The 22,506-nt window shown below is 55.2% G+C and overlaps 1 protein-coding gene across 1 annotated transcript; it reads left to right on the forward strand.

Moving 5' to 3' along the window:
- The first annotated feature begins 697 nt into the window (after positions 1 to 697).
- On the forward strand, positions 698 to 21,699 carry NYNRIN (NYN domain and retroviral integrase containing). The gene is made up of 8 exons (XM_046009089.1): positions 698 to 1,219; positions 10,282 to 10,949; positions 11,071 to 12,603; positions 13,512 to 13,642; positions 13,734 to 13,830; positions 15,549 to 15,650; positions 15,877 to 15,978; positions 17,097 to 21,699. The coding sequence occupies exons 1-8, from the start codon at positions 914 to 916 to the stop codon at positions 19,945 to 19,947; spliced, it is 5,790 nt and encodes a 1,929-aa protein (XP_045865045.1). The 5' UTR covers positions 698 to 913; the 3' UTR covers positions 19,948 to 21,699.
- The last annotated feature ends 807 nt before the right edge of the window (positions 21,700 to 22,506 follow it).

Below are 22,506 nucleotides of genomic sequence, written 5' to 3' on the forward strand. Positions count from 1 at the left end.
TGGGTCAAGGGTTGAGGGAACCCTCAAAGGCGGCGTTCCAGGCCAGACCCTCACTCCCATCCTGGAGCCTCCCCTCCCGGCATTACTGAAATTCGCTAAAAGGGGCTTTCATAAACAACGCGAGTCTGAAAACTCGGGCGGCTCTCCCGCCCCTCCAGCCCTGGGGGCTTCAGGAGGGTCTGGGCTGTCTGCCAGCCCCGGCTGGCTGTCCCCCGACTTGGGGGTGGGGTGGGGAGGCGGTGCAGTTTCTCTCAGCTTCCTGCTAGGTTTCCAGCCCGGAGTTTCCTCAGGCCCCGGCCTCCCCCGCTCCCCACCCTGCTCTCCCTTAACCCTTTCCTTGGTGGGGGTGGGGTGGGCGGGGTGGTGGTGCAGGGGGAGGAGTGGCACCGGTCCGCTACTCCTGCGAGGGCTGGGAGGGGCGCGGTGGGAGGAGCTGGGAGAAAGTCCCAGAAACCAAGCCCCCTCTCCCGCACCGAACGCCCCTCCTTCCCCTTCCTCTTCCTTCCACCCAGGAAAGGGGAACGTGGAAGGAAATTAACTTTGACCCCTGATTCTGGCTCGCGGCCTAAAACTTGGGTGGAAGGCGGAGGTTTTGAGGACCCTCCCGTCCCTTCCCCCCCATTCGTCCCCCCCTCCCCCGGCCTTCCGCGCCCCTTCTAGCCACCCGGCGGGCGGAGAGAGGGTTCATCTTGCGGGGGCTGGCGCAGTGGTGAAGGGGAAAGGCTGGGGGCGGAGGGAAGGGCGGCGGGAGCCCTAGCCGTCCCACCCCCAGCTGCAGCCCCCGGCAGGAAGAGATTGTCGCGGGAGCCGCGGCCAAAAGAGACGCAGCTCCGGCGGACCGGCGCCCGGGCGGTGGCGGGAGGGTACGCGAGCCGGGAGGACCGCGGCTCCCGCGGGGGGGCGCGCCCCTCGCATGAGGGGGCGTGGCCTGGGCTCCTCGGGCACCCGGCTGGGGCGCCTCCCGCGCTGGGAGCCCGGTGACACTGTCGGCGACCTCCTTCCAGGGACGGGCGGGGCAGCCATGCTCCTGTCCGGGGGCGACCCTCCGGCGCAGGAATGGTTCATGGTGCAGACCAAATCAAAGCCCCGGGTGCAGCGGCAGCGGCTGCAAGTGCAGCGCATCTTCAGGGTCAAGCTGAACGCCTTCCAGAGCCGCCCAGACACCCCCTACTTCTGGCTGCAGCTCGAGGGGCCCAAGGAGAACATGAGCAAAGCCAAGGTAAACAGCTCGTCCCCACCCCACCCGCCCCTTCCAGCCAGACTCCTCTCGCGCTCCCCTGCCCAGGGGAGGCGGGGGTACCCAGAGGTCCCTCGACCTGGATTCGGCACTATGGCGGGCAGGTGGTGGACCAGTCTCCCGTCTTTCCAGATCTGCAGCCTTGGTTCCTTCCCTCTGGTTCCCTTTTTCTTTTCGGCCTCACCCCTCTCCTGCATGTCACTTCTGTCTCTCAAGTGCGCTGAGAGAGCCTCCATGGTGTGTGTTCACCCATGAGCCTTCCATGGCCAGGATCCCAGCATCCATAGCCTGCTCTCTTATCTGGGGAACAACTTAAGGTCCAGCAATTTTTTTTTAAAGATTTTATTTATTTATTTATTTGATGAGAGATCACAAGTAGGCAGAGAGGCAGGCAGAGAGAGAGGGGTAAGCAGGCACCCCGTTGAGCAGAGAGCCTGATGCGGGGCTGGATCCCAGGACCCTGGGATCATGACCTGAGCCGAAGGCATAGGCTTTAACCCACTGAGCCACCCAGGCGCCCAGGTTCAGCATTTCTATGGCCTCTGCAATACCTCTTTGTTCTCTACCAAGAAGCTAGAAGGCGCAGGTCCTTCTATCTCCTTTTAAGTCTCCTTAAATCCTGGGCTGCCCCCTTGGAACCTCTCAGAGTGCTGGACAGGAGGGGCCCTTAGAGACCCTTCTAGAGCAATGCTGGCATTTTACAGATGTGGTATTGGGGATTGGAGAGGGTAAGGGTAAGGGGCTTGCTTGACCACAGTGTCAGGTGGGGATGGGGGGAGGGTGGCAAGTGCTGGAATCAGAACCCAGGGCTCTGGGTTCCCTGCCCCACACTCTTAATGCCCTAGGAAGCCTCTTGCAGGGGCTGGGGTGTGTGTGTGTGTTTGTGTGTGTGCAGATGCTCTGGAAGACAGCAGTCCTTGGGGACGGGTGGGAATCTTGGAGGAGGGCTGTGGGCTTTCAGATGAAAGGGGTTGCTGTGTGGGGCTGGGTGCTGGAAAGGCTAGGTCACAGTGCACCTCTCTTGCCTTTTCCCTGGCTTCTCTCACAAGCTTCTCCACTTGGGCCTCTCCGGTTCCCTCTGACTCCCAGTCATGGCCAAGGTCTCCCTCTTCCCCTAGATTCCCTTATCTTTTCCTGGTAGGAATGCTTCAGCTTCCCTGGGTCCCAGGTCACCCACTTCCTGTGCACCTCTCACCCCCCACCCCCCAACACACCCCCCTTCTCCAGCTGGGTCTATGCCAATATCCTAATTGGTCAAGGCCATGGGTGGGGGAACCCAGAATACACTGGCCAGTGGCAGGCAGGCAGGCTGGAAAGTTCCTCCCTCAGCCCCTCCACTGAGCTGCTTGGTCAGCAGTTTTTCCAGTTCTGACAGAGGTGCAGGGGGAGGGGAGGGGTGCCTGCCCAGAGAATGGATGGGCCGGAGCCCCTGAGATTCAGACTTCCGTAGCTAGAATAGGGTGGGCTAACAAGAGGAGCCTTTGGGGTTGTTTTGGGTTCTTAATCTTTTTATTATTTTGTTTTAAAGATTGTATTTTTTTATTTGACAGAGAGAGAGAGTACAAGCAGGGGGAATGGCAGGAAGAGGGAGACGCAGGCTCCCACAGAGCAGGAAGCCCCACTCTGGGCTAGGGGCTCTCGGGGCTCGAACCCAGGACTCGGGGGGGGGGGAATGACCTGAGCCAAAAGCAGATGCTTAACCAACTGAGCTACTCAGGCACCCCAATTCTTAATCTTTTTATTAATTTGAAATAGAACAACTCATCCTTTTGATTTGTATTTTCAGAGGTGCCTAGCGTTCCTGCCCCTTGCTTTAAATCCTGGATCAGCTTCTCCAGACCTGTCTGCTCCTGCTCCTACTACTGTCTCAGGGTTCCGTGGGCCACTCCCTCCCTCACACCCCAGGCCCTGCTAATGTAACCAGTGGCTCTCTTGATTCCCCTACCTGTCACCTCCTTCCCCTTTGTCTTCCCTCGGGGAAAGGCCCTGTTTAAGATGGAAACAGAACATGAGGGTCTTCTAGGTTAGTCCCTCTCTTACTGCACAAAATGAGCAGAGAGAAGAGACGGTTGGAGGTTTGGAGCAGGAGAGCAGGGAGGATGGGAGGATAAGGCTTTGTCCCAGGACTCAGGAGATCTGGGCTCAACCTGTTGTCACCAAGCTGTGTCTGGGACTGAGGGATGTGGCAGAGAGAGTTTGAGATCAGGGTTTGCTAGCCTCTAACCGGGTGACCTGGGTCAAATAATTGACTCTTTCTGGAGCCTATTTTTTCATCTATAAAATAATAATATAGCACCCATATCACAGAGGGGTTGTGAGTCTGCTGAAATAATGCAGGCTTAAGAATGTTTGCAGATGTGGAGAGCTATGTGATATAGATGTCAGTTATTGTTATTCTTTTTTTTAAAGATTTATTTACTTTGGGGGGAGGGGCAGAGGAAGAGGAAGAGAATCCTCAAGCAGACTCCCCACCGAGGGCTCCATGGGGGTGAGGGAGGTGCCTCCATCCCAGGACCCTGAACTTGTGGCCTGAGCTGAAACCAAGAGCCGGGCGCTGAACCGACCAATCCAGCCACCCACGATGTCAGTTATTACTGTACAACTTTGAACGAGTGCTTTTGTCTCTGATTCTCAGTCTCCTTGTTTGTAAAATGAAAAGCTGAAATTAAAGTAAGACGAAATGCTCCCCAGGGTCGAGCAATCTGATCTGTGACGATTTCTCAAATCTAATGATGTCTTGTGGCTTCCATGTGGAGGTGCTGGGGCTGACTCTAATCCCAGCTGTGGGGACACCGAAGCCTGCACTTTGATAACGTGCTGTGATACGCAGGCCAATGAGCAAAGAGGACCTAGTGAGACCAGAGGCTGACCGTTGGGAGAGGGGTGAGCATGGGGGTGGCTGGATGGGGAGGGGAGGAGGGGTAAAAGAGACAGGCTCATCTGGAGGAGGGCCTGGGTATGCTTCTGAATTATATGCACTGGCTTTCCAGGAAAATGTCTGTAGAACTCAAGAGGGCCTTCAAATTGTTATCTTGTGGTGGGATTTAAGAAATAATGAAGTCATTTGCCAGAAATCACCTTCCCAGGTGGAAAAAAACAAACACTGGGCGGGAGGGCTGGCCTCTCTGAGGTGAGATCTGCAAGTGGAAAGGAGGGTTTTATTTATTTATTTAGATTTTATTTATTTATTTGTTAGAGAAAGAGAGCGAGAGAGTGTGCACAAGCAGGGGAAGCGGCAGGCAGGGAGAGAAGCAGGCTTCCCACCAAGCAGGGAGTCCGATGCGGGACTGGGTCCCAGGACCCTGGGATCATGACCTGAGCCCAAGGCAGACACTTCACTGACTGAGCCACCCAGGGGTCCCTGAAAGGAGGGTTTTAATAATGATCAGAGTTGCCCACGGACAAGCCCTGCTCAGCGCTCTGTCCTTGACAATGGCAAGGAAGCATTGAGCACAGAGAGGAGAGGTGACATTTCACTTTCCTCCTTTCTGGAGATGCCTCTTTTCTGGAGATGGTGGAGGGAGGGGAGGGGGAACCAGAGACTGGGTTCAGAGAGCTGTGAGGCAGGGCGTGGTTTGCTGACTTTGGGCTTGGCTTGTCAGATGAAAGCTGATAGGTCCCTTGATCCACTCCTAAGCAAGTCACATGGAGGTTAGTGGCCAGGTATATGCTGGAGCTCGGGTGCTACGAACCCCATGTTAACGGTTCAGGAAGTTTGCAAACCAGTGGCACCCCACTGGTAGTTTGAAATCAGCCATTGTGGGAGTACTTATGCCATAGAAATTGTCAAATGCTACAAATCAGGGTTATCATCTCGCCACCCCCCACCCCACCGCCCCCAGGGGCTGATTGTCAATCTCTTACCAGCACATCTAATTGTGTTTTGGGCAACTCATCTCTCTCTCTTTTTTTAAACTTAATTTTTCTTCTATAAAGGTAATGCACAATTAAAAAGTCCAATACTTTTCAAAAAGCAGACAATAGGACACCGTGATTCCCTGCTGTGTCCCTCCCAACTGCCTCTTCTGTGCTCTTCCTCCTAGACAGTACTCCCTTTGGCATTTCCTCATCTCCACATTCCTAAAAAAATAGTGTATATGTTATACATACACACACAGATATATGTATATGTATATTATTATCTTTTGATTAATTGGTTTTATTTTCATGTATTTTTCTCTTTTTAAAGTTTAAATCCAATTAAATAACAGATAGCGTACTATTAGTTTTTTAGTCCCTTACATCGCCATCCTTTCTTTTTTCCCAATAGAGTTATATTTCAGTTTTCCGTCAAACCTGCATCACTCACATCTGGGCATTGCCCTGTATTCTGCTTATGTTTTCTTTCTCACTTTTATACTTCACTAAGGCTAAGAACCCCTTATTTTTCAATTTGCTGGTTTTCCTTTGTACCTGTAGCCAATTCTTAAAATTTTAGTAGCCTCTCACTATAGTTTTCTAGAAGGTCAATCTATGAGCTCAGGGTGTTATTCAGTTCCAGCTTTTTTCTTGAAGACATCTTTCTGTCTAGCCAGGACTGCACAGCTGGCATCCGAGACTTCAGTTTGCTGTCCTTGGCATCATTTGCCTTTTTTCTTTGTCAAATGCCTTGTTTCCTGGACTGAATGTCTTTTTCTTTCTTGGGTTGGTGAAGCACATCCATCGGTGGTGTCATCAAGTGAGAAAGATGGTACAGTGCTGAAGGGTATGCTGGTGACTGCTCTCAACGAGCTTGTCTCTTGGGTCTGACCCTCTAGACCAAACTAGCTGTTTGCCTTGCCTGCGGATGCTTGTGCTCTTAGAACAGTGGCCGGCACATAGCAGGTGCTCGGTGATGATTTGTTGGATGGATGGATCCATTCTGAGATCTGTCTTCATCGTCATCCTGGAGATTCTTTGTTTTTTTTTTCCGATGTCCTTTCTTGGTTTCCTTTGGTGATTAGCTGGAAGATATTCCCCAGTAGCTTCCTGAGAAAGCCCCCTGCCAACCCAAAGGTTTTTATTTTGTTTTGTCTTGTTTTTTAATTTATTTAACAGACAGAGATCACAAGTAGGCAGAGAGAGAGGAGGAAGCAGCTGGGATCATGACCTGAACTGAAGGCAGAGGCTTTAACCCACTGAGCAACCCAGGCACCCCAACCAACCCAAAGGTTTTATAGGAGGTAAAATGGTATGCATATTTGCATATCTACATAGGAAGTCTGAAGACCACTTGATGTTGAGAGTTTGGTTGGTATTGAATTATAAATGGAAAATCATTTTCCTTCAGAAATGCAGAGGCCTTACACCATTGACTTCTTGTTTTTGGGATATCTGAAGCTCTTCAGGACCCAGGTCCTTTGTGTGTGAAATGTCTTACCTCTGGAAGTTTGTAGTTTCCCCACTGTTTTGAGGTTTCTCAGTAGGAACCCTTTGTTTGGGTCTGTCTCATCCATCTTCAGTTACTACTGTGGTGCTCTGTGGGCCTGTCTGTCTGGACACTCATGTTCTTCAGATCTAGAAAATTTTCAGAAACTATTTTGTTGATGATTCTCCCCTCTGTGTTTTCTCTATCCTTTCTTTCTGGAACTCCTCTTCAGACATTGAGCTTTCTGGCCTGGTGTACTTATTCTTATTTTTTCTGCTGTTCTCCAATTCTGACTTTTTGCTCTATTTTCTGGAGATTTCCTGAAGTTTATCTTCCAACTTTTTTATTTTTTAATTTTCTAAAAGATCTTATATATTTATTTGGGAGGGGGTAGGGACAGAGTGAGAGGGAGAGAATCTCAAGCAGACTCCTCACTGGGTGTGGAGCCTGACCTGGGGCTCAGTCCCATGACCCTGAGATCATGATCTGAGCTGAAATCAAGAGTCGGGCACTGCACTGCCATCATATTTTTTAGTATCTTAAAGTCATTTATGGGGGTGCCTGAGTGGCTCAGTTGGTGGAGCATGTGACTCTTGATCTTGGATTGCAGGTTTGAGTCCCATATTGGGTATAGAGATTACTTAAAAATAAAATCTTAAAAAAAAAAGTCATTTATGTTCTCTGAATTCTCTTTTCAAAGGGGTGCCTGGGTGGTTCAATCAGTTAAGCGGCCGGCTCTTGGTTATGGCTCAGGTTGTGGTCTCAGGGTCCTGGGATCAAGCCCTGCCTCGGGCTCCACACTCACCAGGGTCTGCCCGAGGATTCTCCCTCTCCCTCTGCCAGCCCTCCCCGTTTGCACACACACTCTCTCTCAAAAAAAAAAATCTTGAAAAAAAAATAGTATCTTATTCTTGTTTAATATGGCAGTGTTGTCTATTATCTCCCTGAGAGAGCAATGATAGTAAATGTTTTGAAGTTTTCTTCTCCCTGCCTTGTTTCTCTTCCTTCAAATTGTTACCTGCCCCTTTCTGTATGTTTTCTTTTTCTTTTCCTTCCATTTTTCCTTTTTTTTTTTTGACCCTGAGATCAAGACCTGAGCTGAGATCAAGAATCAGATGCTTAATGTACTGGGCCACCCAGGCGCCCCTGTGTTGTTTATTTCACATTAGAAGCTTTTTCCATGTGTCATGGTAATCCTTGCACGAGGCCGACTCTTGTTGGTTTTGAACTTGTTTGTGCAGAGACCTGAGGGCACTGTCTGTCAGGGAGCCTGTTTGGTGATCTTTAGGTCTTTGCTCTCTGGCTGGCCAGATTTCCAGAATGTTTCTCTGTTCTCTGTCCTGGAGGGTCACGGTCTGGCTGCTGAGTTGCTGAATGGGAAGAATGAGTTGCTCTGCATTCAGCTTTCATTGCAGACTTTTTATCATTTGGCCCTCCTCCCTTCCTTCATGTTTTTTTGTATGGTCTCCACACCCTCAAGTATGGTGATGAACCTCTAATCCCAGGACCTTGTTTCCCGCCTGCTAGTTTGTCTAGAGAGCAAGCCTCCCTGCGTATGTGGAGGTACTTGCCCAGCCTTCGCGTGAGGGGCTGGTTGGTCTCCCGGCTCTAAATACTCCTCAAACTTTGCCTCAGTCTGACTTTTTATTTATTTGTTTTTACTTTTACATTTTATTTATTATTTATTTTATTTTTAAGTAATCTCTATACCCAACGTGGGGCTCAAACTTAACCACTCTGTTGTTTCTTTACCTTTTTTTGCTGAATGGTGTAGACAGCCCCGTGGCTAAGGCTCCAGACTTTGGAGTCAGAGCGCCTGAGTATCCCAGCCCACTATCTGTGTAACCTTGGACTTGTGCCCTTCTTTGCTCATCTAAAATGGGGATGGTAGCCATTTCCTTCTAGGGCTGAGAGAGGAATAAATGAGATCATGTATATATAAGCCTGATGCACAGTAAGTATTCAATGAATGTTAGTTCACATTTATTATTTGGAAAATGATCTTAGTTTTTAATCTATCTTTTAAAAAATATTGAACAGTTAATGGAACAATAACTATTTTAAGCTCTTTGCACAAAGAGAAGAAACCACCCACAGTCTTCTTCTCTAGCATATTTCTTCATTTTTACATATTGTTTTTCAAGTAATTGGAATGTAGGGTGCTGGGGTGGGGATTGGTCTTACAGGCGAAGGGACAGATTGGATGACTGTGACAGTTATCCCGCTCCTGGTCAGATTCACCCTGCTGGGCAGTGGGACCGGCTGAGGTTCTGGGTGGGAGGGGTATGCTTGGGATGTCTATCATGTTTTGAGCTGGTTTTGGACTGATCACGAAGGGGTTAGACCTGGGCCTAAGTACCTAGGTGTATTTTAGGCCCTTTGGGGAAAGGGTTGGAGGCCTGTGGCCCAGCCCAGGTGGAAGAGGTAAGCACGGTTCTGAGCAGGGTGGTCTGAGCAAGGGGCTGGAGTGGTCTTCAGGATAGCTGCTGGAGATCTAAAATGGAGCCTTTGCTCCGTAATGGAACTGTTAGGGGAAAACAGGAAGAGGGATGACAGTCAGGGATGTGGAGATGTGGAGGGACAGGAGGGACATGAGGGTGAGTGTAATCGACATGGGTCGGCGAGGGAGTGTCCATGCTCCCTTGGAACTCATAGGGCCATGCTGGTATAGCTTAGCCGTGCAGGGGAGAACTCCAACCTGTCCCCTCCCAGCAGCTGCCTGAGTGTGTGAGGCCTGTAAACATGAGGAGATGGTCTTCCCAGAGAGCCAGAGGCCTTCGTTCTGGTTCAGCCATCATGCATATCTGTGGGGCTCCCCTGGATGCTGGCCCAGTGACTTACCTCCTCCTCTCTTTCCTCTGAGCAACAGAGTTACCATGGTTACAGGTATGGGTTGTGCTAGAGACCTTCTGTAGGGGGATTAAGCCAGAATCCCACAGGATTACCCTGCGGTCACTGTGTAGTCTCAGGAGGTAGAAAGAGCCCTGGTTTCAGAGTCAGACAGATGTGGATTGCGCTCCTGGCCCCTCAGCCTGTAGCTGTGTGTCATCGGGCAAGTGAGGTGTCCTTTCTGAGCATGCAGAATGGGAATAGGCTGAGCCAGACTCTAGGCTAAGCACTTCCTTTGTATTAATGCATCGAAGCTTCATATTAGCCTAATGAGGGGGTACTGTTATCCCCATTTTACAGATGAGGAATCCCAGGCACAGGGAGGGTAGATCACTGGCCCCAGGTCACGTAGCTTCCTGGCACCGGGAGGATACTCAGTAGTGTGCAGTTCCCCTTCTAGCTGGCTCCTGTTTCTAGAACTGCAGGTGGGACTGGGGTATCTCGCTTAACCTGCCATCTTATAGGCGAAGGGACAGAGGTCCCAGGAAACAGGTAAAATTCCACAGTTAACCTGCCTCACCTGGTGCAGCCAAGTTGGAACTAGAGCAAGGGCCCTGACTCCAAGCCTAGGTGCTTTCCCCTTCCCCTCGGTGCCTCCCTCATCCCTTCGGAGAGTTCCCTGGGAAGAAATGAGTGTGTGAGGGGGCAGGACCAGGAGAGAGGGGGCTGGCCATGAGGGCAGCATTGAATTATGGTAGGACAAGTCCTTGGGGAGGGGCAGGCCTTGGGGTGGGGAGTGCAAGCCAGTGAGTGCAAGCCCATAAAAGGATGACTTCCTTTGTGCTTCCTCTCCCCACTGTGGCTTCAGGAGTATCTGAAGGGCCTGTGCAGCCCGGAGCTGTGGAAGGAGGTTCGCTACCCGCAGGCCCTGCACTGCGCCTTCCTTGGGGCTCAGGGCCTCTTTCTCGACTGTCTCTGCTGGAGCACCCTGGCCTACCTGGTGCCTGGCCCCCCTGGCTCCCTGATGGTGGGGGGGCTGACTGAGTCTTTCATCATGACCCAGAACTGGCTGGAGGAGCTGGTGGGGCGGCTGCGCTGGGGCCCTGCCGCTCTGCTCACCCCCAGGGGGATCTGGGAGGCTGAGGTGACCAGGGCCTTCGGGGCCCTGGTCTGGATCCGCGGTGACCAGTACGCAGGGGATCTGCTGCAGCTGCCCCCAGCGGTCCAAGAGCTGCTGCTGAGCCTGGTGCGGGACGCTGCGGGCAAGGAGGACATCATCGAGTGGCTCGGCCGCATCGGCACTTCCGAGTCACGCTCTGACCCCGAGGTCCTGATCTGCCCTCCCCACCAGCAGAGGGAAGGCCCGGCCATGGTGTCTGTGGGAGACGGTCCTGGGCCCTTCCTGGAGGTGGGGACCCTCCAGAACAGGAGTCTAGAACATTCCAAGAGGTTAACCAGCCTGGGAGCCACCAGGGCCCTGGTCTTGGGTGCCCCGGGCCAGAACACACAACAGGAAACAGCGAACCAGCTGGTACGGTAAGTTCTGCTGAAGAAGCTCTCTGTTTCTCTGATCCTTTCCCTGCTCCCCCACCCCAAGGAAGTTGTGGGGGACTTACGTGGTCTAACCACCCTTCCAATAAACCTGGGCTTTTTCCAGGATCGATTCCAACAGCCACGGTGGCGCAGACAGCGGTCGAGAGGAAGGACCAGCGCGAGCCACCAGCAGCCAGGACTCTGCACCCCACACACAGGCCCTGTCCCAGCAGAAGCCGGGCCAGAGAGCGGAAGACAAACTCCCCTTCCAGCCCCCCGTGTCAGCCCTGGGCGCGTGCCCGCCCTGGAAGGCCTGGACCCCCGGGCAAGCCTTTGGGCCCTTGTGGCCGGGGGCTATCGCCGCCACCTTCTGGAGGATCAATGAGCTGCACTCCCTCCACCTGGCCTGGCTCCTGTCCCAGGCGTGCTTCAGTTTCCCCTTCTGGCAGAGGCCCCTGGGCCCCATTCAGTTCAAGCTACCAGGGCAGAATCCTTTGCCCTTAAATCTCGAGTGGAAGCAGAAGGAGCTGGTTCCTTTGCCCAGCATGGAAAGCCCTGAGTGCAGACCAGATGCGGGACCAGGAGGAGAGGCAGCCCTACAGAACTGTCCGAGGCCAGAGACCCCCCCGAAAGTCATGAGTTTATTGGTGGTCTCAGAGGGCTCAGGTGTAAAGGACAAGACTAGCCCCGGACTTCCCCAGATAGGGCCACCCTTGACCTCTGTACTGCCGCTGCAAACTGGAAGCGAGCCAGGGGATCAAGGAAGCGGGCAGTGGGACAGTAAGGGGCCAGAAGAGGGGCCCTTTCCGGCGCTGCTGCCAGGGCAAGGAGTGTCTACAGCTCAGGGGGGGCCCGTGGCTCAAGGGGGGCCGACCACGCCATCAGTACCTGATGCTCAAACAGTGCCTGAAACTCTTGAAGTGCCCATGGCTGCGGCAGTGGCCACAGCTCAAACCCCACCTGCGGATCAAGGGCTGCCTGCAGCCCCCAAAGTGCCTACAGCCCAGACGACGCTGGCAGTCCCTGCGGAACCTGCAGCTCTCGAAGTGCCTTCGGCCCCCACGAAGCCAGCAGCTCCAGGGGTGCCCTCGGCTCAGAAGACAGCAGTGGCTCCGCCGGCATCAACAGCTCCAGGGGCACCTGCAAATCCAAAAGCTCCGGTGGCTCAGAAAACGTCTTCAGCGAAATCGTCACCTGCAGGGCCCAAAACTCCCAAAACCCAAACTGGGCCTCTAGCCAAAACAGGGTCTGCTGGCCCCAAAGCCTCCAGAGCTCCCAAAACACCTGCGGCTCAGAAGATACTCGCAGATCCGGGACCTGTCTCAGGTGCGGCCAAACTCCCGAGCGAGGGCCAGTCTTCATCAAGGGGTGATGCCTCCTTCCCAAAGGGCCAGGGGGAGGCCGAAAGGCAGGGCCCCCAGTCCGGCAGTACCTCGGCTCCCAGTCGTAAGCACCAAGCTCAGACGGAGGGGTTCCTGGGGGCGCGGGAGGGGGCCCCGAGGCAGCCACCTCGCCACCCGCAGGCAAACAGCACAGTGACCAGCTTCCAGAGGTACCACGAGGCCCTGAACACACCTTTTGAGCTGAACCTGTCGGGGGAACCCGGGAACCAGGGCCTGCGGCGAGTGGTCATCGATGGGAGCAGTGTGGCCATGGTGTGAGTACCCACAGGCGTGGGGTGGCCCAGGGGGACGGAGTGTGGCATCCCCTCTTGAGCTCTGCGGTGGGGCCACAGGGTTCAAATGGGGAAACGGCAGTGTGCACGGAATGGTTAAGACAGCCCCGCGAAGGGAGATTTCTCTTCTTCCTCTTTGATGGAAGCAGAGCCAGGCCCAAAGAGGTGACAAATCTTGCCCCAGATTCCAGAGCCTAGTAAGGGGTCTGGCTGGCCTTGGCTTCCCATCTGTCCCCTGCTAAGTCCTGTGCTCCCGCTGCGGCCTGCCCCACGTGGTATGGTGTTTGTCAACCCCAGGCCAGCAGTCAGTGTTGAGCCGGAACCTGGAGGCCCAGCCCAGGTGTCCTTTATGTGGCCTTTGCTCCCTCCGCTAAGCCACCCATAGAGACTGTCCTGCCTGCCCAGCGCTTACTGCTGTACACGTGTTCGCCCAGGTGTGTGGGAGACCTGTGGTCTTTCCGCACAGAGGATGGGAGTTACTGTGCTGAACGTGCTCCCAGCAGACACTTAGTGGCAATGGCTGCTCATTTGTTTCTAGCCCTGAATTGAGTTCTTTGGGTATAGAGGCTGCCTTCTTTTTCCTGTTGCCCTGGAGGGCCCTATTCATGCGCATGCGCACGCGCATACATGTGCACGCACGCACACACACACACACACACACACACACACACACACACGGGTGCTCAACATACCCCCCACCCAAGCATGTGCACACACACTCACAGAGTGGGTCTTTCCAGAATGTTCGATGATGGAGGAAAGGGACAAGGACATTGCTGGCGCGGATGCGGGTGTGTGGCATTGCCTGGCTCTGAGGGAGGGCGGAGGGGCAGGGCCATGTTCCTCAGGAGGAATTTGTTCACCTTCTGCCCCCACTGCCCGCCCCCCAGGCATGGTCTCCAGCACTTCTTCTCCTGCCGTGGCATTGCCATGGCAGTGCAATATTTCTGGAACCGGGGCCACCGAGAGGTCACTGTGTTCGTACCCACCTGGCAGCTGAAGAAGAACCGGAGGGTGAGAGGTGAGCTGCCCACTGCCTCTCCATCCCGACCGTGGCCTCTGGCTGGTGGCCTGTCCTCTGAGCACCTATGTCTTCTGCCTTTTGCCTCCAGAGAGCCACTTCCTGACGAAGCTGCACTCCCTCAAGATGCTTTCAATCACCCCCTCCCAGCTTGAGAATGGCAAGAAGATCACCACCTACGATTACAGGTGTGCCAGGCCCAGGCCTGCCTTCTGTAGGGCTCAGGAGGGTAGGATGGGGGTGGGGAGGGGCTGGGCAGTTGTGTCAGGCAGGGTCCTGCCTCCCTTGCTCTGGGGAGATGGAGGCCGGCATTTCCGAGGGGCACGAGGGGCACCTTGGAGAGGATGGCCTGGGGCGTGGGGCCCTCTGGAAGCAGAGGGAGGGACGCCATGAGGAGAGGGCTCCAAGATTGGCCCTACCCAAGGCCAAGGGTGAGTCCGATTTTGGGATTCTGCAGCTGCATTCCTTTAGTCAACAGGCTTTCTTCTCCTGTGACCTACCAGCTGAGACCCACCACATTGGGTAGGACTAGCCCAGGGGACTTCCGGTGTTTCCAGTGAGCTGCTTCCCCAAGTGACTGATTCAGGGCTTCAGTTTGGGCTAAAGTTCATGTCTCAAGGAACTGCCTCAGTCTTTTCCTCCCTCCAGCCCTGGCACCTGGAGGAGGCATGTGTGTGATTGTATGTGCTTGGAGCCCTGGCTGGGCTCTGAAAATGGAGTTTGACTGGCCCTGTCTCCTCGCTAAAGCCCTAGGGCCTCCCTACTTGTCAGTCCTAAACACCTAGTCCCCAGTGTGACTGCAGGACCAGTATGCACCTGGGGGGGGGGTGCGGGGGAGGGTTGTGATGTTGCCTCTGGGGGGTAGGGACTGTTCTGCCCTGGTCACTGGTCTTAGGCTGGAGCCGATGGCGTGCACACACAGGTCTTGGCTGCCCTTAAGCACCTCCTGTGCTGGGCACTGAGAAGTTCGGCTTCTCCCCACTTTTCCCAAGACCTGGTCTCTACCCAGCCTGGGAAGGGCTGGGCATGATAGCCCAGGCATCCCTCCTTCAAGGGCTAGGCCCTTTGGTAAGGTTTTGAAGTGCCTCCAATTTCCGGGCTGCCTTTGAGGGATGGTGGCTTTTCCGCAGAGGCCCCTCTGCTGGGCACTTGTGGAATAGCATGCTTGAGGCCACCAGAATGGCCGCTTCCAGGGAATGCCGAGAAGTAGGTGGCCTTTGCTTTCTTTCCTGGTCACAGCCCTCTTTCAAGGAGAGGTGATCCTTGGAAAAGTGGATTTGTTTATTCAGGTATGTGTTTTTATATATGGTTATATGTACATACATACATACATACAGGTGTGTATATGTAGCGTGTATATGTACATAGAGACGTATGTCTGTCTGTCTTGGCACGTATGGGAATGTTGTGCACTGGTGAAGAGGAACAATGGAATATTTGTGTGCATGCTGTGTGGGAGGCACTGAGGCAGGCACTTCAGTGTCCTGTCTCACTTAGTTTAATCCTCACAGCCATACAAGGTAGGTATTTTTTGTCCATTTTGTCTATGTGGAAACGGTAGCGGTAAAAAACGCATGTGTGAATGCGGACGCGTGTGCGGGCTCCCGTGTGCGTGTCTGTGCATGTGTCTGTGAATGTGTGTCTCTTCAGTAGGGGTCTGTGCTTGTATGTACAGACCCCTGTACGGTTGGGGGTGTGCATCCAACCTCCCCCTCCCAGGGGCTAGTGGTGACCCCGGATGGCCTCATAGACAAGGGCATGGGCTCCGGAGCCCTTGGTGCTCCCCAACCACCGCGGGCAGCCTCTTTGGTCAGCACACCTCCAAGTGACACTGCGAGTTCATTTTCCCCAAAGGCCTGGCAAGGGAGGGTTTCTGGGTGGTGAGCAGCAGCCCCTCTCCTTGCAGGTTCATGGTGAAGCTGGCAGAGGAGACAGACGGCATCATTGTTACCAACGAGCAGCTCCATGTCCTGATGAATAATTCCAAGAAACTGATGGTCAAAGATCGGTGAGGTGATCCCCAGGGCTGGAGCCATTCCTTGCCTGGGGAGGTCAGGCAGCCCCTGGCAGTGGGTGCTGGGCCCGGGAGAGGGGCCTTGGAGCTGTGCCCACCAGCACCTGCCTGCGAGAGGAGATGGGGGTCTCAACCCCTGTACGGACACCCGGGAGGGCAATGGGGCCATGGGTGGGTCAAGGCCTCCCCTATGACCGCGTCTCCTCTCTCCCGGGTCCAGCCTGCTGCCCTTCACCTTTGCGGGGAATCTCTTCATGGTGCCAGATGACCCCCTGGGCCGTGATGGTCCCACCCTGGACGAGTTTCTGAAGAAGCCGAACAGGTAATGGGCTGGGCGTCTGCTGCCTCCCAGGCCCCACCTCCCCCACCCCGGGACCGACCAGAAACGCCTCAGTGCTCACCAACTTTTGTCGAGTGCTTAACGATGAGCAGAGTAGTTCAATTTTTCAGGTCTTCATACTTCTCCCGCATTGATGCCTCCATAAACCAACCGTAGTGTGGTTTTTCAGCTTTCCGGTTTTGCCCACGTGCTTTCATCCTGCACACACCCTGTCACAGCTGGCATTTGTACTCAGCGTCTTATTGTTTTTTTTCCCAGATCCATGCCACGTGAATTCACATGGTTCATTTTAATGGCTGTGTGGCATTCCATTCCACGAGTACCCAGCAGATGTAGCGAATCTTTCCTTGAGGCTCATGGACATTTTCCATGTTATGCTATCGCACCGGTGCTGCCGTGGACAGCCTCATTCTTGTTTCCTGGTGAACGAGGCCAGCTGTGCTAGAGTCCATTCTGATGGATTTCCCCCCCCCCCCCATGTATTGTCTTTGATTCTCACAGCTGGGGTCAGACATACATGACCGTCATCCTGGGCCAGGTTTTCAGTAACTCCGATGCCCTGGTATCTGCTCTCTCTGAGCTACCTTACTGCCCACCTCCCGGTTGCCGGGGCCCCACGGGGAACTCTGGTTAGGACCTTATGGACAGGCATTGTTCCCAGGCCCAGCTCGCTCAGTTTCATCTCCCTGTGTTTGTCTGCTGTCCCCTCCCAATCCCTCATCGGGCCCCGTTCCCTCTATTGATCTTCCCCTGGCTTGCTCGTCCTTGGGGCCAGTTGGAAGTGCCAGTCACCTCACTCTTACCAAGTCATCGGCTTAGATCTGGTTGAAAATGTTGCTTGGTTAATGAGGATTTGGTTGGATGAGGCTTCAGGGGGCAGCTGGATCTCTGACATGGAGGCCCATCCCACACTGGAGTTGGAGGGGGTGCTGGTGGGCGGGGTCCTGACGGAGGCTCTGCCGTGTCTCTGGCTGGCACTTGGCCTGGCCTCAGGGACACTTGGCCACGAGGCAAGGCTCTGCAGTTGTGGTTTTCCGCTGCGGGGCCTCTCCGTCCTCCACGAGGCCCTTTAACGCCTCTGCTCTGCTCTTCTGGTGTAGGCTGGACACTGATGTGGGCAACTTCCTGAAGGTGTGGAAGACCCTTCCTCCCAGCTCGGCCAGCACCTCTGAGCCTAGCGACGGTGTCGACCTTGCGCCTCCCGGGACTCTGCCGAATACAGAGGACGTCCAGGAGGAGAAGGAGGAGGGGCAGGATGAGGAGCAGAGGGAGGGGCAGGGAGTGCAGGAGCTGCCTGAAGAAGACGCCCCAGACTCCTCCCTGGCCTCAGTGTTCAGGGCTGAGTGCTCTTCCCTTTCTGAGGAAATCCTCCAGTGCCTCAGCCTCCACGACCCCCCGGACGGGGCCCTAGACATCGATCTCCTGCCTGCGCCAGCTTCTCCTTACCTGGGCATCCCCTGGGACGGGAAGGCGCCCTGCCAGCAGGTCCTGGCCCAGCTGGCTCAGCTGACCATACCCAGTAACTTCACTGCCCTGTCCTTCTTTGTGGGGTTCATGGACTCCCACCGTGATGTCATCCCCGACTACGAAGCTCTTGTGGGCCCCCTGCACAGCCTCCTCAAGCAGAAGCCGGACTGGCAGTGGGACTGGGAGCACGAGAAGGCCTTCCTGGCTCTGAAGCGAGCCCTGGTGTCTGCCCTCTGTCTGACGGCCCCCAACGCCCAGCTGCCCTTCCGTTTGGAGGTGACAGTGAGCCAGGTGGCCCTGACGGCCGTCGTCTATCAGGAGCACTCAGGGAGGAAGCACCCCATAGCTTATACCTCAAAACCTCTCCTCCCCGACGAGGAGAGTGAGGGCCCCCAGTCAGGGGGAGACAGCCCCTATGCTGTGGCCTGGGCCCTCAAACATTTTTCCCGCTGCATTGGAGACACCCCGGTGGTCCTGGACCTTTCCTACGCCTCCCGGACCACCGTGGGCCCTGAGACACGGGAGGGTCGCAGGGTTTCCAAAGCATGGTTGATCCGATGGTCCCTCCTGGTACAGGACAAAGGCAAGAGGGCCCTGGAATTGACCCTTCTCCAAGGCCTTCTGAGAGAAAACCGGCTGCTGACGCCCGCATCCTCGATGCCTCGCTTTTTCCAGGTCCTGCCTCCTTTTTCCGACCTGTCCACTTTCGTCTGCATCCACATGTCGGGCTATTGCTTTTACCGTGAGGACGAGTGGTGTGCCGGCTTTGGTCTCTATGTCCTGTCTCCCACCAGCGCCCCGGTCTCCCTTTCCTTCTCTTGCTCCCCTTACACACCAACTTATGCCCACCTGGCAGCCGTGGCCTGTGGCCTGGAGCGCTTTGGCCAGTCCCGCCTCCCCGTGGTTTTCCTCACGCACTGCAACTGGATTTTCAGCCTCCTCTGGGAGCTCCTGCCCCTGTGGAGGGCTCGAGGCTTCCTCTCCTCGGACGGGGCCCCGCTACCTCACCCAAGCCTGCTCTCATACATCATCTCGCTCGCCTCTGGCCTCTCCTCCCTCCCATTTATCTACCGAACCTCCTACAGGGGCTCCCTGTTTGCCGTGACAGTGGACACCCTGGCCAAACAGGGCGCACAGGGGGGTGGGCAGTGGTGGGACCCGCCCAAGGACGTGCCGGTCCCCGTCGTGTCCCCCCACACCATGGGCAAGAGGCCTGACTTGCTGGCATTGCAGCAGAGTGACAGCACCTTGGCTGAGGTCATTGCCAAACTGCGGGTCGGGCAGAAACTGCCCGGCTCCTCCCCCTTCAGTTCTGTCTTTAACTCCCTCAGCCTCGACCAGGAGAGCGGCCTGCTCATGTTCAAGGGCGATAAGAGGCCCAGGGTCTGGGTGGTCCCGAGGCAACTCCGGAGGGACCTTATTTTCTCTGTGCATGACGTGCCCCTGGGCGCCCACCAGCGGCCCGAGGAGACCTACAAGAAGTTGCGGTTGCTGGGGTGGTGGCCTGGGATGCAGGAGCATGTGAAGGACTACTGCCGGAGCTGCCTGTTCTGTATCCCCCGGAACCTCACCGGCAGTGACTTGAAGGTCATTGAGTCCCCGTGGCCTCTCAGGTCCACTGCCCCCTGGTCCACCTTGCAGATCGAGGTAGTGGGCCCCATCACCATCAGCGAGGAGGGCCACAAGCATGTGCTGATCGTGGCCGACCCCAACACCAGGTGGGTGGAGGCCTTCCCGCTGAAACCCTACACGCACACGGCGGTGGCCCAGGTGCTGCTGCAGCACGTGTTTGCCAGGTGGGGCGTCCCCGTGAGGCTGGAGGCCGCCCAGGGCCCCCAGTTTGCTCGGCACGTCCTGGTGAGCTGTGGGCTGGCTCTGGGAGCCCAGGCAGCCTCCCTGAGCCGGGACCTCCAGTTCCCCTGCCTGACCAGCTCCGACGCCTACTGGGAATTCAAGAGGGCCCTCAAGGAGTTCATCTTCCTGCATGGCAAGAAGTGGGCAGCCTCCCTGCCCTTGCTGCACCTGGCCTTCAGGGCCTCCTCCACCCAGGCCACGCCTGTCCAGATCCTGACGGGGGACGAAGTGAGGCTCGGCAAGCCCCTGTGGTGGGAGATGAGCAGTGCCAATATCGAAGGCCTCAAGATGGATGTCTTCCTGCTGCAGCTCATTGGGGAGCTGCTGGAGCTGCACTGGCGGGTGGCCGACAAGGCTAGTGAAAAGGCAGAGAACAGGCGTTTCAAGCGGGAGAGTCAGGAGAAAGAGTGGAATGTGGGCGACCAAGTCCTTTTGCTGTCCCTCCCCAGGAATGGCAGCAGTGCCAAGTGGGTGGGCCCCTTCTATATCGGGGACCGCCTGAGCCTGTCCCTCTACAGGGTCTGGGGCTTCCCAACTCCGGAGAAGCTTGGCTGCATCTATCCTAGCAGTCTGATGAAGGCCTTTGCCAAGAGCGGCACACCCCTGTCCTTCAAGGTCTTGGAGCAATGACTGGGGCGGTGGGAGAGCCCCCACTCCAAGGTCCTGGGCTTTTGCTGCTAGGCCTCCCCCAGCCCCAGGGAGTGGTCTCACAGCCCCCCGGGGGCCTCGGTTGTGCCTTTTGTGGAGAAGTTGATTCACAAAGCTTTGCTGAATTGCCTTGAACTGGGGACAAGTGTCCCTATGGAAGCATCCCCAGTTTGGGGTATTGGGAGAATGTGTCAAAGGCTGTGAGATATGGGCCTCTGGCGATTTCACCCTGGGGGAAGGGTAGGCCAGGCTCAATGTCTTTCCCCGAGTATTCCCATCATCCTGTCACACGCGGGCAGGTATATACACATGCCCCCCAGAGTTTTACTTCTTGTGTGATTCTGGGCCTCAGAATTGGAACTACATTCCCTCCTGTAATGTGGACTTCCCCTGAACTGTTCATTTGGGGACCCTTTGCCCTTCGAGTTAACACAGCTGACACAAATCCATGAGGTTGTCACAGCCCATTCCCAGTCTCATGGCCACCTTCCTCAGGCCAGGCTAGGTCTGCCCAGCTGTCAAGGAGGGGCTGGCCGTCCTGAGCCCGGGGCTCGGAGCCGGGGTAGGAGTATGGCCGGCCACATAGAGCATCCCACTTGTCATAGGGGAACGGCAAGGGGAGACAGACAGCCTACCTCAGTTGGCTCCAGCCAAGTCCCCATTCCCTGCTTAAATGGCGTCAACACACAGAAATCAAGGATCTCGATGCCAAGCGTGGCATCTCTATCTGACAAGCTACTTCAGCTAGACCTAGGGGCCCAGGCCTCTGTTTCAAGGGGGGCAAGGCATCTGAAACGAGCAGTCTGGCACATGGTGATGTGCTGGCGTGGCTCTCCCTCCCAACTGCACCCCAAAGCCCACAGCCCTCTCCTCCCCTGTCTACTGTGCCGTGTGTCCCCCAGACCCTGCACCGTGTGTGGCTGCTTTGGTTGGATCACCTGTCCCTGGCACCTGCCTTATGTGTACAGCAAACCTCAGCTCCCTCTGAGCCGCTCTGCAGAGATATCTTTTAGGGAGAGTGAATTTCTCTTAGGTGTGTATGCTTAACACTGACCCCTCCGATTGGCCGCCAGTTCCACCAACAGAGTAGTTCCAGATGAAGGCCAGCACTGTGTCACTCTTGTGGGGCCTCTAAGTCGTTCTATTTTCCCAAAGCGGAGCCAGTCTCCTGGTCCGGCCCAGGTTGCCAAAGCACTTGGCACTCCTAGAGCTAGGCATTGCTCACTGTCGTGTCCAATCTGCTGGTTTTACCAAGAGGCCCAGAGCGGGAAGCCGTGTGCCCAAAGTCACACAGCTAGTTGGTGGCTGCGTTGCGACCAGGATTTAGCTTCTCAACTCTCAGTTCGCTTTAAACAGAATGGTGGTGACAGGTTTGAGGGAGGGAATCCCTCAGAATCCTCTCCAAGTCCCCATCTCCCAGCTCTTATAGACAAACTGCTTCGATGTTACCCTTAAACCATTTCCAGCTTTCCATTCTGTCCAGGAGAGAATGGGTGACAGCTGAGAAATGAAAGGTGAGCCGTGGGATTGCTAGCAGATACCTTCTTTCCTCTTTTCCCTCCGCTTCCGCTTCTCCCCTCCTCCCTCCGATGGTATGCCAACCTCCTTCTGCTCCTCCATGCTGGACCCACATCCTGTCTCCCTACCCTCACCCCTGCTGTTAACCACATTTATGATCTTATACCCTTTTATATGATTTTTCATTCTATTTGTCAATAAATGGATCCAAATGGAGCTGGTGTCTTGTTCTTTTTAGCTGTGGACTCAGTTCTGGGAGTGGGAAGGGTGGGAGGCAGTCCCAGGCTGATGTGCAGAGCTGAAGGCCTGGGCACATTCCACCCGAGCTCCTCTGACGCACGCTCTTATTTCACAGGCGAGGAGACCGGCACCCAGCAGCGACAGGTGGCAGGCCCCACAGCCGGTTTTGCGGCAGGGCTGGGCAGGGGCCGGGGCCGGGCGCTTCCTTGGGGGTGCTCTTTTTCAGCTCTTGGAAGAGCTGGATTAAGGCTGGCGTGAGAGAACGGCTGCAGAGCTGGCCCCGCTTTGTGGGACTGGAGACAGGATAGACTTAGGCTTGGAGGTTGACTCTGTTTCTGCTACCTGTATGACCCGTTTCCCGAGGCCTTGGTTTCCCCATCTGCCTGATGCAGGATAACAATTCCCAAGTTATGGGATGGTGCGAGGGTTACACGAAATAATCTGTGCAAAGGGGCTACTGGGGTGCCGAGTATGACGTAAACATTCACCTGTTATAGACTGCCTGTTTGAGCCTCCCCAAATTCGTATGTTGAAACCCTAACCCTTAGTAGGATGCTGTTAGGAGGTGTTTGATATTGGAGGTATTAGAAGGTATCAGAAGGGCCCTCCGGAGGTATTCGGATTTACATGAGGTCGTCAGGGTGGAGCCTCCATGGTGGGATTCGTGTCCTTCTAAGAGGAGAAAGGCTAGAGGTTGCTCTGTCTCCACATGTGGGGTAAAGTGAGGAGACGGCCATCTTCGAGCCAGGAAGCGGGCTCTCACCACACACCGGATCTGTCAGC

Source organism: Meles meles, chromosome 6 (assembly GCF_922984935.1).
Source record: "Meles meles chromosome 6, mMelMel3.1 paternal haplotype, whole genome shotgun sequence".
In the NCBI taxonomy this organism is placed as follows: Eukaryota; Metazoa; Chordata; class Mammalia; order Carnivora; family Mustelidae; genus Meles; species Meles meles.

Excerpts from the sequence above, each read along its gene's own strand:
- NYNRIN (XM_046009089.1), top strand. The coding sequence starts at position 914 with ATGAGGGGGCGTGGCCTGGGCTCCTCGGGCACCCGGCTGGGGCGCCTC. Across the intron at positions 12,604-13,511 it reads GGGAGCAGTGTGGCCATGGT|GCATGGTCTCCAGCACTTCT; the intron begins GTGAGTACCCAC and ends CCCGCCCCCCAG. Across the intron at positions 15,651-15,876 it reads AAACTGATGGTCAAAGATCG|CCTGCTGCCCTTCACCTTTG; the intron begins GTGAGGTGATCC and ends TCCCGGGTCCAG.